At 38.5% G+C, this 15416-nt stretch overlaps 1 protein-coding gene across 2 annotated transcripts; it reads right to left on the bottom strand.

The window, feature by feature from the left end:
- Nucleotides 1–370: 370 nt before the first annotated feature.
- Nucleotides 371–15388, bottom strand: LOC127450139 (DNA topoisomerase 3-alpha-like). 2 transcript variants are annotated; one of them, XM_051713953.1, is made up of 19 exons: nt 14967–15387; nt 14776–14835; nt 13427–13500; nt 13261–13336; nt 13076–13184; nt 12227–12370; nt 11941–12111; nt 9000–9103; nt 8692–8766; nt 7744–7826; nt 7063–7270; nt 6768–6953; nt 6517–6646; nt 6303–6416; nt 6059–6224; nt 3460–3606; nt 3202–3324; nt 1514–2244; nt 371–625 (listed from the first exon to the last, which is right to left on the bottom strand). In XM_051713953.1, exons 1-19 carry the CDS (start codon nt 15138–15140, stop codon nt 471–473), a joined length of 3030 nt encoding a protein of 1009 aa, XP_051569913.1. In that variant the 5' UTR covers nt 15141–15387; the 3' UTR covers nt 371–470. The 2 variants fall into 2 exon arrangements, with proteins under 2 accessions (XP_051569913.1, XP_051569912.1); XM_051713952.1 differs by having other exon boundaries at nt 6059–6416; nt 14967–15388.
- Between the last annotated feature and the right edge of the window lie 28 nt (nt 15389–15416).

Genomic DNA, 15416 nt, shown 5'->3' with positions numbered 1-15416 from the left:
CCCGCTCAGATGGTACTGCCCACTAACTGCTGCTTTTCAACCACTGACAACATCATAAGAATGAAAAAGTTTTATAAAAATGTTATAACCCGGAATATTTCTTTAACATGAGTTAACCACTAAATGAATTGGCTGTTGAAGGACCCACCACCACTGGGTATACTGATGTACCCTTGTGAAAAGACATGCAGGAAACCACTTTTGTATGGTTACTTGGTTAAACATAGTTGAGCCTCTTTTCTTTGATAGAAAGGTCTATTGGTCGCAATCAGACTGTGTAACAGGACAGTAGGACATGCTGTAAGAACCAAATAATTTACTTATAGAATAAATGATTAAACACAACAATTCAATTTAAAAACAACTTTATTTTACATGGCACATTTTATTCTATACAAATCTTTACATCTCTTAAGAGAATTAATTTATATTTACAAATATTAAAAAAAGAATTTCTACCACTTTTTTTTTTACTGGCCCTGAGGGCAGGTGACCCGGGTATGTCCGGGCTCATGACATATTCCACAGGTTCTCTGCCTTTTGGCAGCAGGAGGTTTATTTGAGGCAGTGCTGGTCTTTTTGTCCAGACCACGCTTACCCCCATTTCCTTCAGGAAACACTGTGGCTGAAGAAAAAATAGAAATAAAAAGAGAAATTAACAAAAAAGTCAATATTGAAGATATAGTTCACAATAGTAATATCTACATACCTTTTTTAATTTTATCCCCTTTTCTCCCAATGTTGGAATGCCCAATTCCCACTACTTAGCAGGTCCTCGTGGTGGCACGATTACTCACCTCAATCCGGGTGGCGGAGGACAAGTCTCAGTTACCTCCGCTTCTGAGACAGTCAATCCACTCATCTTATCACGTGACTCGCTGTGCATGACACTACGGAGACTCACAGTATGTGGAGGCTCATGCTACCCTCCACGATCCATGCACAACTTACCACGCGCCCCATTGAGAAAGAGAACCCCTAATCCCGACCACGAGGAGGTTACCCCATGTGACTCTACCCTTCCTAGCAACCAGACCAATTTGGTTGCTTAGGAGACCTGGCTGGAGTCACTCAGCACGCCCAGGATTCGAACTCGCCACTCCAGGGGTGGTAGTCAGCGTCAATACACACTGAGCTATCTAGGCCCCCCCTACACATATCTACATATCTTTGAACAATCTGTTTAAAATAAATTCTGGCTGCTCTTTCCATCCTCTCACACTAACCAGGTCCTAACCATGCACAATATTTCAAGTTTCCAACGGCAAGTAATTTGTGTCCACACTGAAAGCAAAAATATAGCTTGATTCTACATAATCAAAAGCATAATTATGATGTTTAATAATAAAAGGACCAATAGGATCAGGATTTGGACCAATAACTTCATGCCTGTTTAGGACATGAGGCTTGCATGGGTTAAAATGGAGTCTGCAAGAATGACCCTTTTCAAGATATTCTGACTATATTATGCCCAAATATTTTCTGTTAACATGTTTAATAGACTGTTGTGTACCTGGAGACACATTCTCGTTTGCCCACTGGAAGAACCCACACTGCTGATCACGTGGTTTTCCACAGGTGTGGAACATTCGGCCCTTGTTTGGCCCATCTTTCATGACAGTCCTGGTCACTGCAGGCTCATTGCAGTTACACATAATTTCCCCCTCATCAAGCCCAGATCCTCTGCTGTTCTGCCTTTGCTGAGGTACATTTCCAAAGCCAAGTGAGGCCCTGGGAGGTAGCGAATTCTGACTTAGGGGCCCTCTGCACCCTCCTGACGATCTCTGCTCAGCCGGCTGATCGGCCCACAGAAAGAACTTACAATCCCCTGTGTTACACTTGTAAAACTGACGCCCATGATTTGGACCCTCTTTGCGAACAGTGAGAAGAACTGCATCCTGACCACAGTTACACACAATGGCATCGGCCTGGTCTGAAGCTGGTGGTGGTACTGCGTGTGGAGGTGGCAGACTAGCTGGGGGCCTATTGCTGTCATTTCGGGGTCGGGGTACTGGAGGTCTGATGTTCTCCACCCTGAACGGAGGTGCTGAATTGGTTCTAGGTACATGAGGCTGATGGGAAACTAAGTTGTTATTAGTCCGAGAGCCAGAATCTCCATCTCCTCCTCTGAGATACTTTAAATTCAAGACCTCTCGGAGAGTCTCATCACATCCTCCAATGCATCCGACAAATTCAAGGGGCATCATAGGTGGAAGACTTCCCTTCTTGAATTTAAACTTAAGCCTGTCGAGAATTTAAGGAAATAAATCCAGAATCAGATTCATCAGTCAACATGAAATAAAAATATGAACCTTTTACTTTCTTAATACACGTTCCTGTGCACATTATAAAAATATATATATATTTTTTTCAAACACATTTTTCTACGTAACCTTATATCAAAATGTAATAACTTGCTCTGTGTCTGAAATGACTTTACTTTCCAGCTAACTTCACCAATTATTATTATTATTTTTATTGTTTTTGGATTTTTCCCCTTTTTCTCCCAATTTGGAATGCCTAATTCCAATCACAAGTAGTGATTCGCCTCAGTCCGGGTGGTGGAGGACGAATCCCAGTTGCCTCTGCGTCTGAGACCGTCAACCCGCGCATCTTATCACGTGGCTTGTTGAGCGCGTTGCCACAGAGACATAGCGTGTGTGGAGGCTTCACACCATCCACTGCGGCAACCACGCTCAACTCACCACGCGCCCCACCGAGAACGAACCACATTATAGCAACCACGAGGTGTTTTACCCCATGTGACTCTACCTACCCTAGTAACCGGGCCAGTTTGGTTGCTTGGGAGACCTGGCTGGAGTCACTCAGCATGCCCTGGGATTCAAACTAGCGAGCTAGTGAACTCCAGGGGTGGTAGCCAGCGTATTTTACCACTGAGCTATCCAGGCCCCCCACAACAATCGTTATTAGTCAACCCCTACCCTACCACATCCTGGCTCCAGTCTAATATGTAATGCAATCATGGTATGTTTTGGAAATCCAATCAATTCCCACCCTTTTTTTTTCTCTCTCTCCTTGATCATGCTGTTTTACTGACATTATTGGAATAACATGGGTTGCAAATGCTGATTTCATGACTTTGAAGCAATACAAAAAAATATTTTTATTTTACTCTCTTGTAAACCAAGTGTTTCACAACATAAAAAGTGATTGCAAAGCAGCATAAAAAACAATTCTTACATATGCACAGGATGTGGACGGCATGTGGGACAGACGCTCTCATCTCTGCTGACCTCCAGTACTGTGTCTGGAAACCATACAGCTGCTTTACATGCAGGATATCCCAGACATGAGAGAAACATCCTGCAAACAGTAAAACAGAGTGATCAAAAGAGGAGGTACTGAAAATTAGTTCATAAAACTAATGTCCACTTCCATTTCACATCACTTTAACGTTGTCTTCCCAAAGTATTAAATGAGCACATGGTGTTGTCTCACCTTGTGCTGTCTTTCTTCTTCTTCAACACCATGTCACGGTTACACTGAGGACACTTTCGAACTGGTAACGGTAACTCCATTTCTCCTTGCTCTTGTTCTGTAAACTCCTGAGCCGGACCCAAATAATTGGACAAAGCCTCATCCAATCTGTGGACAATATAACATCTATTACACAAAGTTCAAATTTGTAGGTTAATATATTACGGCAACTTCTAGTATACTGGAATAAACAAAAGTAGAACTGTACCGATCAAATAGTCAAGAGGTCCTGTTTACACCTGGTATTATGATACGTTGGTCCCACTTTATTTTAGGTGTCTTTAACTACTATGTACTAACATAAAAATACATACAATACTTATTGTGTAACTGCATGTTGTTCTGCAAAATTCTCACAAGATTCACAGTTGCTGCTACTGAGGTTGAGGTACAGGTTGGATTAGGGGTAAGGTAAACAGTGTAACTACAGATGTAATTAAATCCAGTCCTTTAAATGAAAGTACAATGCAACAACAAGCACATTGTATTAAATGTTTAAAGGGATAGTTCACCCAAAAATCAAAATTCTCTCATAATTTACTCACATAATTTACTCACCCTCACCCTCATTTCTTTGTATTCTGCAGAATACAAAGAAAGATTTTTAAAAGAATATTTCAGCTCTGTTGGTCCATACAATGCAAGTGAATGGTGACCAAATCTTTGAAGGTCCTTAAGGGACATAAAGGCAGCATAAAAGACTCCATATCTTTTTAAGAGATATGAAAGGTGTGGGTGAGAAACAGATTAATATTTAAGTCCTTTTTTTTACTGAAAATCTACACTTTGTCATTCTGACACCTACTGGTCAGAGCTGGTTAAAGGTGGAAATTTATAGTAAAAAAAGGACTTACATTTTAATCTGTTTCTCACCCACACCTATCTTATCGCTTCAGAAAACATGGATTAAACCACCGGAGTTTTATGGATTACTTTTATGCTGCCTTTATGTGCTTTTTGGAGCTTCAAAGTTCTGGCCACCATTCACTTGCATTGTGAGGACCAACATAGATGCCATTTTCTTTTCAAAATCTTTGTGTTTTGCAGAAGAAAGAAAGTCATACAAACCTGGGATGGCATGAGGGTGAGTAAAAGATGAGAGTATTTTCATTTTTGGGTAAACTATACATACTAGTACATACTAGAAAAAGATACCTAATATAAAGTGGGTCCGTTGCATTTTGGGTGATTCATTTGAAAGGGGACGATGGGGCAAAGTGTAAACGGCGTTCAAAACGTTTCGAGATTTGTCGACTTCAAACACATTCGGGTTTGAACTGTAAACACGCATCTGTTGAATGCGTTCAAACAGCAGCGAAGCACCACCCCTCACCTGTCAATTAACCGCTGCACTAAAACAAGAGTTTTAAACTTGGCCGGTTTACATGCGGCTTAAAAACTAACTACACTTTAGATCTGAAAATTTTCAAAAAAGTGCATATACAGGGGCCTGGGTAGCTCAGCAAGTAAAGACGCTGACTATCACTCCTGGAGTCGGAAGTTTGAATCCAGGGCATGCTGAGTGACTCCAGCCAGGTCTCGTCTCCTAAGCAACCAAATTGGCTCAGTTGCTAGGGAGGGTAGAGTCACATGGGGTAACATACTCGTGGTCGCTATAATGTGGTTCGCTCTCAGTGGGGCGCGTGATGAGTTGTGCATGGATGCCGCGGAGAATAGCGTGAAGCCTCCACACGCTATGTCTTCGCGGTAACGCACTCAACAAGCCACGTGATAAGATGTGCAGATTGACGATCTCAGACACAGAGGCAACTGAGATTCATCCTCCACCACCAGGATTGAGGTGAGTCACTACGCCACCACGATGGGAATTGGGAATTCCAAATTGGGGAGAATTTTTTTTTTTTTTTATAAAATTACAAAGTGCATAGACTGTGTGTGTGTGTGTGTGTGTGTATATATATATATATATATATATATATATATATATACACACACATATGCACAAGATTTTGCAGAACTTCTTTAGTGAGCCTGATATCAACATGCAGTGACTTAGATTTGAGAAACACACCCGAAGCTCTGCTATAAAAAAGAATGAGAATTCTGCTATAAAAGCCATGTTTGTACTTAGATTAAATCCAAGTATAATTAGGAAAAACAGTGCAGCATTTTCTTTTTATTCTTTTACTGTTTGCCGCTTTATTATCATGCAGTAATACACTGATGTAGTGATGAAGTCGTCATGAAATCAAAGACCCTACCCTCGAAATCCGAACACAAGTGGTCAAAAGAGATGCATATTACGAGCAAGTCTAAATGGTGATGTGTCTTGCCTGTCCATTTGTGATCAGATCACCCAAAACACTTAATACTGGTGTAAACAGGGCCTAATAGACTTTTGCAGTATAATCCAAATTAAGCAATGTTACATTCATTGTGTTGTGTTAATTTGATGTCGTTGTAAATTGGTATATGTCTCATCACTGTCACGACTGCTATATTGATCAGAACTGCACCCAAGAATTTCACACACCATTGCACTTGTGTATATGGCTGTGTGACAATAAATGTGATTTGATTTGATTTGATTCAGACTCACTTCTTTGCCTTCCTCACAGACTCAATAAAGACAGCTTTGTATTTTGCCACATGATAACTAAGGACAGAAGCTTTGTCCTTCCGCCCCTCTGACACAAGTTTAAGGTCCGCCTCCAGTTCTGCTCTCAGGTCTGGCTTAGACATGTCATACCCCATAGAGTTGTACCCTGAAACAAAGTGAAATAATCCACAAATATAGAAGTAGCAGTTCTTTGAAGACTCCAATTTATTAATGTGTTTGATACCTTCAACGAGACCCATGCCGAGCTCTCCTGGAAGGAACCTCTGGTCAGCTGTCAGCCCTACATACATGCGGCTCTTTATGGTCTCAATGTGTTCAGCATGTGTTGCATCAGTACCTGCAAATATTACATGGGTGAGCTTCTTAAAAATAACTAATTTCCAAAAATAATGTTCTTATTTAATACAAGGAATCACTTCACTACTGGGATGCACTACCAATGCCATGCTTTTCCATGAGAGAAATCAAATCTGCCTCTGTCAGAAGCTGTGGTGGACTGGTCTGACCTTCCAACATCTCAATTGCTGTGGGCTGGAAGGTTGTGTCAGGCATGTATAATGGAATAACCTTTACAAACAAACAAACAAACAAACAAAAACCCCAGGCACATTACCTGTTGAGTAACCGCACTCTTAACAAATCTGAACTCAATCCATGTAGCTATAAAATATTTGTTAGTAGTAATCACCTTATTGTACCACTTGTCATAAGGGTACACCTCCAGGTAATTTCGCGCAATGATCGTCAGTCCACTAGCAGAGAATCTCTCCTCAGTAATTTCAATTTCAACTATCACCTCTTGACCTTGAGCATCTTTGGAACAACAGGCCAGGAAGTGACGCACAATGAACTCATACAACCGTTTTTCATTTCCCTGTAAAAAAAGGAAAACACAAACTTGACTGAAAGAGACTAAGCAAGTTTTCTTTTGCAACTAGCTAATAAGTCCAAGTCATCGTGGTTCTTGTAGAGATGTTGCTTACCTGTAAACTGTTGGTGTACTTGGTAGGGTGAATGGGGGGATGGGCCTGATCTGATTTGTTTCCATTTCGCGGGGTCGGCCCACCGCTGTTCAAAATGCGCTGTGCAAAATTTCCCCATTCATTATCTTGTGTCTGCTGCTCAACGAGCAGGGTAAGGTTCAGGTTTTGTGGAAACATGTTGGTCTCAGTTCGAGGATAACTGATAAACCTGAAAGGAAACAGACAGGCTACTTTGTTAAAGGGTCCAAAGTCAACAGGGTCTAAAATTTTGAAGCTTCAAAAATCGAATAAAGGCAGCATAAAAGTAATCCAAACGATTTCAGTGCTTAAATCCATGTCTTCAGAAGCAATATGATAGGTGTGGGTGAGAAACAGATCAATATTAAAGTCATTTTTTAAAATGATAAATTCTCCTCCCTGTCCAGTAGGTGGTGATGCACTGGTGACTTGCATTATTTGGGCCTAAAGAGCTGAAATATTGTTCTAAAAATCTTTGTTCGTGTTCTACAGAAAAAATAGTCATACACATCTGGGATAGCATGAGGGTGAGTAAATGATGAGAATATTTACATTTTTGGGTGAACTATCCCTTTAAGGGACCCGAACACATACTGTACGTCCCAACTGCAGGCAAATGCTTATTCATTGCAGGAAAAAAGTGGATGAAATAAATCAACATACCCTTGAGTATAAAGCTTTTCCGCGATTTTCATGGTTTCTTTAGCACTCATCCTCAATTTTCTTGAAGCCAGTTTTTCAAGTTCCTAACAAAAATTATTAAAACAGATGAACTATAATTGCATTATAGATTTTTCTCTCCATGATTTACTTGATGACTGCAATTAACTTGAAAGATTTTATGGGTCGAGCAAAAGTCACTCTTGAAACGGCAAGAAATAAATAAAATAGCTAATTACCATTATGAATATGGATGGATCTGGTATAATTTCTAAATGTATTCATATTCAATCACCTTGTCTGTAGCTGCATAATAACTACGTAATCATCCAGACTGAAATTTAATTTAAAGGAATATTCCAGGTTCAGTACAACTTAAGCTCAATCAACAGCATTTGTGGCATGAAATCGATGTTACAGTGAGGCACTTGGGGCCAATTTTTGGAGGGTTTAAAGGAAGAAAAGTGAAGCTTATAATTTTATAAAAGCACTTACATTAATTCATCTAGCACTCATGTATTATATGAGCTGTAAAGTTGTTTAAATGATCATTTTATAGTCATTTAGTGTTTGTTGACATTACATCGTCATGGCAATGAAGTTGTAAAACTGGCTATAACTTTACACAGAAAAGGTTAGTAAGTGATTTTATCACACTAAAATCATGTTTACATGCATATAATGTATTGTGGCTATACTGTTGAAACAGTTAGTATTTTAATGTTCAAAAATTGGCCCCATTCACTTCTATTGTAAGTGCCTGACTGTAATCCAGATTTCTGCTTTTTTAAAGGAGGTGCAAGTCAAAATTATAATTTTTTGTTGTTGTTGTTGTTGTGGTAATCAACATTATGCCACAAATGCTGTTGACTGAGCTCAACTGGTATTGAACCCAGAATATTCCTGTACTGGAATAATGAAAAGTCTGCACCTGGCTGAATTACTACCTACCACTGTATCAAGGGGTAATGGTCGCCATTTGCTTTTTGGTTTGCTTGTAACAGATATCACTTTCGCAGTAGGATCCTAAACACATAAACACAGAAAATATTGGCTTTAAAAAAATCACCTTAGATATTTTTTCAAAACAATCAAAGAAACACTTAAAATCTATGTTGTCAAAAAAATGCATCATGTACAAAAAACAAACAAACAAACAAAAAAAAAAAACATTTGAATATCCATAATAGTGAACTTATGAAACATTTATTTCACTAATATTTTCAGAGCTTAAAAGCATAGAAAGTAAATGTACACACCTCCATGCACATCTGATACAGCACAAGGCATGCTGTGTGGTTGAAAAGACGATGTCTTTTCCAGCTGAATTCAACTGACTCCTCCTCGTTAGGCTCATGAACAACTATTATAAAGAATATGACAACTATTAGGGGGCATAACTGATATATATATTTTTTTTTGTTTGTTTTTTTGTGTGTGTGTGCTTCTCTTTTTTTTTTTTTTTGCATTTAACAATAATACACATAATATAAACACAGTAGAAGACAAACACAGGGTACATAGCTTGAATAAGTGTGACATTTTCGGGGGTAAATAAGAGGGGAAAGAACCCAGATACAAAAAGCAGGGGAAATGACATTGCAGATATGCACTCATATAATACATTGTGTTTGTGTGTGTGTTTTGGATTGAGATGAGATGTTTGTGGTTTGTGCAGAATATTTAGTATCCTTAGGTTTATATGAAATGCTGTATTGGTGTAGTGGGAGAGAGAGAGAGGTGCATATTTTGCGTATATTTTTCTGTCTGGATAACTACCGCCCCTTTATGCCATATTTTTGTCCTCATTAAGACGTGTGAAGGTTATAAGCCTTTTCTCTGAATTCGCAGTGCCCCCCCTCCATCTGAGTATCCACGGTCAGTGTGGCCGGCATCTCCATAGTCCCGCCTGGAGCTGGAACCATGTCTTCAGAGAGTTGGTTTGTTGTTCTTGGATGCAATGGGAGTGCATCCAAATGTGAGTGTCTCATTCACCGTGGGTCACTGAAGCTGGTGTGGCCAGTACCGATGCTACCAGGGAGAGTACGCTCGCTGTCTATAATTGTGCACGTGGCACTTAACCTTGAAGCTCTTGGATTGGAGAAGAAGAAATGGAATGTGTCAAGACAAAACAAGGCAAGGCTATTGCCCCTAGTAAGTGTCTGGATGCTATAGTGATCCAGACTGAATTCTAAATGCAATTATCCCTTCCCTATCCGTACTCTCTCCTTCTTATTCACTTCCTTTCACTCTGTCTCTTATTATTTGTGTTAGGTGTATGTGAATGTGTGGTATATATGTGAATGTATGTGTAGTAGTAGTATTATATACAAATATAGTTTATATTATATACACTGGCGGCCAAAAGTTTGGAATAATGTACAGATTTCGTTGTTTCTGAAGGAAATTGGTACTTTAATTCACCAAAGTGGCATTCAACTGATCACAAAGTATAGTCAGGACATTACTGATGTAAAAAACAGCACCATCACTATTTGAAAAAAAGTCATTTTTGATCAAATCTAGACAGGCCCCATTTCCAGCAGCCATCACTCCAACACCTTATCCTTGAGTAATCATGCTAAATTGCTAATTTGGAAGTAGAAAATCAAATGCCATTATATCAAACACTGCTGAAGCTTAACATTGCATTTGTTTTTGAGTTGCCACAGTATGCAATAGACTGGCATGTCTTATGGTCAATATTAGGTCAAATATGGCAAAAAAGAAACCGCTTTCTGTAGAAACTCGTCAGTCATTCATTGTTTTGAGGAATGAAGGTTATACAATGCTTGAAATTGCCAAAAAACTGAAGATTTCATACAAAGGTGTACACTGCAGTCTTCAAAGATAAAGGACAGCTGGCTCTAACAAGGACAGAAAGAGATGCAGAAGGCCAGATGTACAACTAAACAAGAGGATAAGTACATCAGAGTCTCTAGTTTGAGAAATAGACACCTCACATATCCTCAGCTGACAGCTTCATTGAATTCTACTCGCTCAACACCAGTTTCATGTACAACAGTAAAGAGAAGACTCAGGGGTGCAGGCCTTATGGGAAGAATTGCAAAGAAAAAGCCACTTTTGAAACAGAAAAACAAAAAGAAAAGGTTAGAGTGGGCAAAGAAACACAGACATTGTACAACAGATAATTGGAAAAGAGTGTTATGGATCTTAAACCCATTGAGCTTTTGTGGGATCAGCTAGACTGAAAGGTGCGTGAGAAGTGCCCGACAAGACAGCCACATCTATGGCAAGTGCTACAGGAAGCGTGGGGTGAAATGTCACCTGAGTATCTGGACAAACTGACAGCTAGAATGCCAAGGATCTGCAAAGCTGTCATTGCTGCACGTGGAGGATTTTTTGATGAGAACTCTTTGAAGTGGTTTAAGAAGTTCTGAAAATTTTTTTCAAATTGTAATAGTAATTTTTTATATTATTAATGTCCTGATTACACTTACATTTACGCATTTGGCAGATGCTTTTATCCAAAGCGACTTACAGTGCACTTATTACAGGGACAATCTCCCTGGAGCAACCTGGAGTTAAGTGCCTTGCTCAAGGACACAATGGTGGTGGCTGTGGGGATTGAACCAGCAACCTTCTGATTACCAGTTATGTGCTTTAGCCCATTACGCCGCCACCACCACCACACACTGATTATACATTGTGATCAGTTGAATGCCACTTTGGTGAATAAAAGTACCAATTTCTTTCCATAATCTGTATATTATTCCAAACTTTTGGTCGATAGTGTATATATATATATATATATATATATATATATACTGTATATAAATAAAATATATATATATATACACACACAGGAGGAAAAAAAGGAGAGAGAGAGAGAAAAAAAGACAACCGAACTGCAAAAAGTGAATGCGATTTAGCAAAATAAGCTACATAAGCAGACACACTGTATTTCAATTAATGGAGCACAGCATTGATGTAGTCATGGGTTTATCATGATATGTGAGGAGGAATCAGTTCTCTAATTGGGGACCAGGTCTGTGTGAAGGATTCATTGTTATTGTATATGGATGCAGTTGGTGATACACATTACTGCATTTGCTTTATTAATATTAATCACAACACAAGATTATAAAATGTAACATCTAGGACAATCAATCAATTTCAAGAAGTTAAATTCATTTGCAGGGTGTTACATGTGTGTAATTAATAAAACAAATGTAATACCTTTGATTTTAAAGAAAGTTTCAGGGATGAAGGCTTGAATGGCTTTAAACCGTTCAACCACAAAGCCAAGGGTAGGAAACTGACAGCTGCCATAACTGATGAGCTGATCAGAAAGAGATTCCGGGAAAATCTTCTGCAAACGTAACGTCTGGAACCTGGTAAATGAAGCCCCTGAAGGAACATAATGTACATGACAAGTTGAAAAAAAATATATATATATATTGTCTAAATAAAAAAGAACGAATGTCATTTGTTTTAACATATTCTGATATTTTGAACTGCCTACCGATGCGGAGATCAAGCTCCTGTCTCACATCCACTGCATCACTAACATTGATATCCGGCTCAGTGAGAGTCTCACAGGCTCTCCTAATCGAGTTCGGGGTGATCTCAGAGAAGCGCGCACGGAAAACCTGAATGTTTGGCTTCACTAAAGTGAAAGATATCACATATTAATGCTATAAGGAGTACACAGAACCAGTACAGTAAAGTAAGATCAGGGGTTTTAAACTGGGCCCTCACAGGGTGCTAGGGTGTCCGCAAAAAATTTGAGAGAAAAAAAAGTAAAAAATAAATTAAAAAATCATTAGTAACAGTAAGAAATAAAAACAGAAATAAAAATAAATGGCATTTAATTTCATACATTATGAAAAAAAAATCTTATTTGTAAGAAATAAGGGTTATAATTCAAAATTCTCTGTAAAGCTGCTTTTGAAACAATGTTTATTGTTTTTTTGTACACTTTTATTAATGTATTTATATAGTGCCTTTCACAATTAATAGAAATATTTCAAATGAAATATTTTTTTAATTGAACTGAATTTTAAATATTTCTCTTCTGGTTCATTCATCTACTGATACTCCAGCATAAGGAAGATACTTCTTAAGTTTACAATGTAAATATTTGCCAGATAATACTTTAATCATTTGTTTTGGCTTTAGTACAATGACGATATAAAAGCCAATAAATGTATTAATATTTTAATTTAATTTAGCATAAAAGAAGTATTTAAAAATATCATGTTTACTATTTTGATCACACAGGGGGTCTCTCACAAGGGGATTGTCAAATTTGGGGGTCCTTGGCTTCAAAAAGTTGGAAAACCTCAGAGTAAAATAAGCACGATTCACTAACCAGCTTTGCAGACATCAATAATCTCGTAGCCGATATTCTCTCCTTCTCTGTCACAATCAGTCCAAATGACCAGAGCTTGACACTGTCTCACCTCTCTCTCCAAGGTTCTCTGGAGAAAATACATTAAGCTAACAGTCCACTAACAAATCATTTTAAATGAGAGATAAATAAATGGAAATAAGTACTTTGACAGGCACAAAGTTCTCAGGGCAATACTTTTCCACCTCAGCATCGAATAACAAGACTGGATTGCAACTATGCCTATAAACGAGATCAAGTGATTAAGTTTATATACTTGCATATAAATATTTAGCTATTTTCTCTGATAAAATATTTTAACAAGCATCTTACCATTTCTGAAAAGGGGCTTTGAATTCAAGACCCAAGAGATGGCCGGATACTGACGTCATGATAACAGTTACATTCTGTGAACAAATAAAGACCATTTGAACAAGAACAGTAGTAATAAGGATATTTGTCAAATTTTCCAATGTAAAATACAAATTGATCCTAGTGGTTAATTCCATTAAGCATTTTTTATTGAGAGTATAGACTGGAAGAAAGCATGGTTGTTGCCTCATACGTACTGTTTTTGCAATTAGACTAAAAAAATACCACTTTTTTTCTTCCTCCCCAATTTGGAATGGACAATTCCCAATGCGCTCCAAGTCCTCATGGTGGCGTAATGACTCGCCTCAATCCGGGTGGCGGAGGACGAATCTCAGTTGCCTCCGCGTCTGAGACCGTCAATCCGTGCATCTTATCACGTGGCTTGTTGAGCGCGTTACCACGGAGACCTAGCACGTGTGGAGGCTTCACGCTTTTCTCCGCAGCACTCACGCACAACTCACCACGCGCCCCACCGAAAACCACATTATAGCGACCATGAGGAGGTTAAAGACTCTACCCTCCCTAGCAACCGGGCCAATTGGTTGCTTAGGAGACCTGACTGGAGTCACTCATCACGCCCTGGATTCGAACTTGCGACTCTAGGTGTGGTAGTCAGCATCAATACTTGCTGAGCTACCCAGGCCCCCAACGTGATAATTTGACCCCAAAAAAAGTCCACTTTAAGATTTTGTGTAAGATATATGACATGAATCTAAATATGCAGATGTTAACAGCACCTGCTCATTTTGTGGAAGTGAGGACAACACGTTAACCCGTTTAATTTTTTCAGTGTGAAGTTTAGATCAAGTTTTGGTCTAATTTATATTCTCAAATAGTTAAGCCCCCTGAAATTGCCCAATCCTTTCATTTAAAAGATATTATTTGCTACTATAGCCACACTTCCATCGATTCAATAGAATATATTGTTGTTGTTTTTATTTTGTATGGAAAATTCTTCATCCATATGCACATCTTTCAAACTCGCAGCCTACTTTCTCATTTCTGGATTGAAATGGATGCATTTCTTAAATCACTTCAATTCACTAAAAACAAGAAAACTGACAGATTATTGAACCACTATGAGAAATGTTTTTGTATTCTTGTTATGTACTTATGTGTATGTTTTGTGTTACTTGTTTAATGTGAAATTTAGTATAAGTGCTCGTTACTTTTTCCTGTAAATGTTTCTACAATTTAAGCTTGATGAATAAAAAAAGACCATGATAAGCACACATTTTATACCAATTCATTTAAACTTTAAGGGAACTCTTTTTTTTTTTTTTTCTCAGAGATTCACCAAATACACTTACCTGGCCAAACAGGTTGTATTCATACTCATATATTTTGTTGTAGACAGAGTATCCCTCTCTCTGTAAAGAAAATATGATTCATGTTATCAGCACACCTAGCAGCTAGATAAAGATCAAGAGGGACACATCTTCTTTGAACAGATCTGACTTCATATTTAAAAAAAAATAATCAGACACCAGTCAGTACTCACCCTTCTTGATCTCCCATTGGACATGATTTCTGCTATACCCTTAGCTGCATCGTTTTTCTCAGCAACACAAAGCACTTTTCTAATCTGAGTTCGTCTTATCATGCTTACAGAGAGTTGCCTACAAAATCCACTGCGAATTGTCACTCTTAACAGCGATCGAAATAAAATGTTCATCACTGATCTAGTAGCGCATGGTGATCGCAGCAAACTCTGGACATTTCATCAACATAACAGCTCTCTAGCTGGCATAAAAACCCTGACAACATATCATTTCGAGAGGATAAACCATATCAACGTAAATCCAAACTATTCTTTCGTCTCTGAAAATGTCTTTAAGTCTATTCAAAAGTTCAGAAAATGCCAAGTGAAAAGATAGCAGAGCAGCAATAACTGTATAAACTTTTCATTTCGGCGCCTGAAGTGAATTGTCGTAAACATGCCGTAAAGCAA

Source organism: Myxocyprinus asiaticus, chromosome 13 (assembly GCF_019703515.2).
Source record: "Myxocyprinus asiaticus isolate MX2 ecotype Aquarium Trade chromosome 13, UBuf_Myxa_2, whole genome shotgun sequence".
Classification (NCBI taxonomy): domain Eukaryota; kingdom Metazoa; phylum Chordata; class Actinopteri; order Cypriniformes; family Catostomidae; genus Myxocyprinus; species Myxocyprinus asiaticus.
This window is presented reverse-complemented; position numbering and strand designations above follow the sequence as displayed.

Excerpts from the sequence above, each read along its gene's own strand:
- LOC127450139 (XM_051713952.1), bottom strand. The coding sequence starts at position 15,140 with ATGAACATTTTATTTCGATCGCTGTTAAGAGTGACAATTCGCAGTGGA. Across the intron at positions 13,501-14,775 it reads AATACAACCTGTTTGGCCAG|AATGTAACTGTTATCATGAC; the intron begins GTAAGTGTATTT and ends ATTTGTTCACAG. Across the intron at positions 3,607-6,058 it reads TCTGTGAGGAAGGCAAAGAA|ATTGGATGAGGCTTTGTCCA; the intron begins GTGAGTCTGAAT and ends TATTGTCCACAG.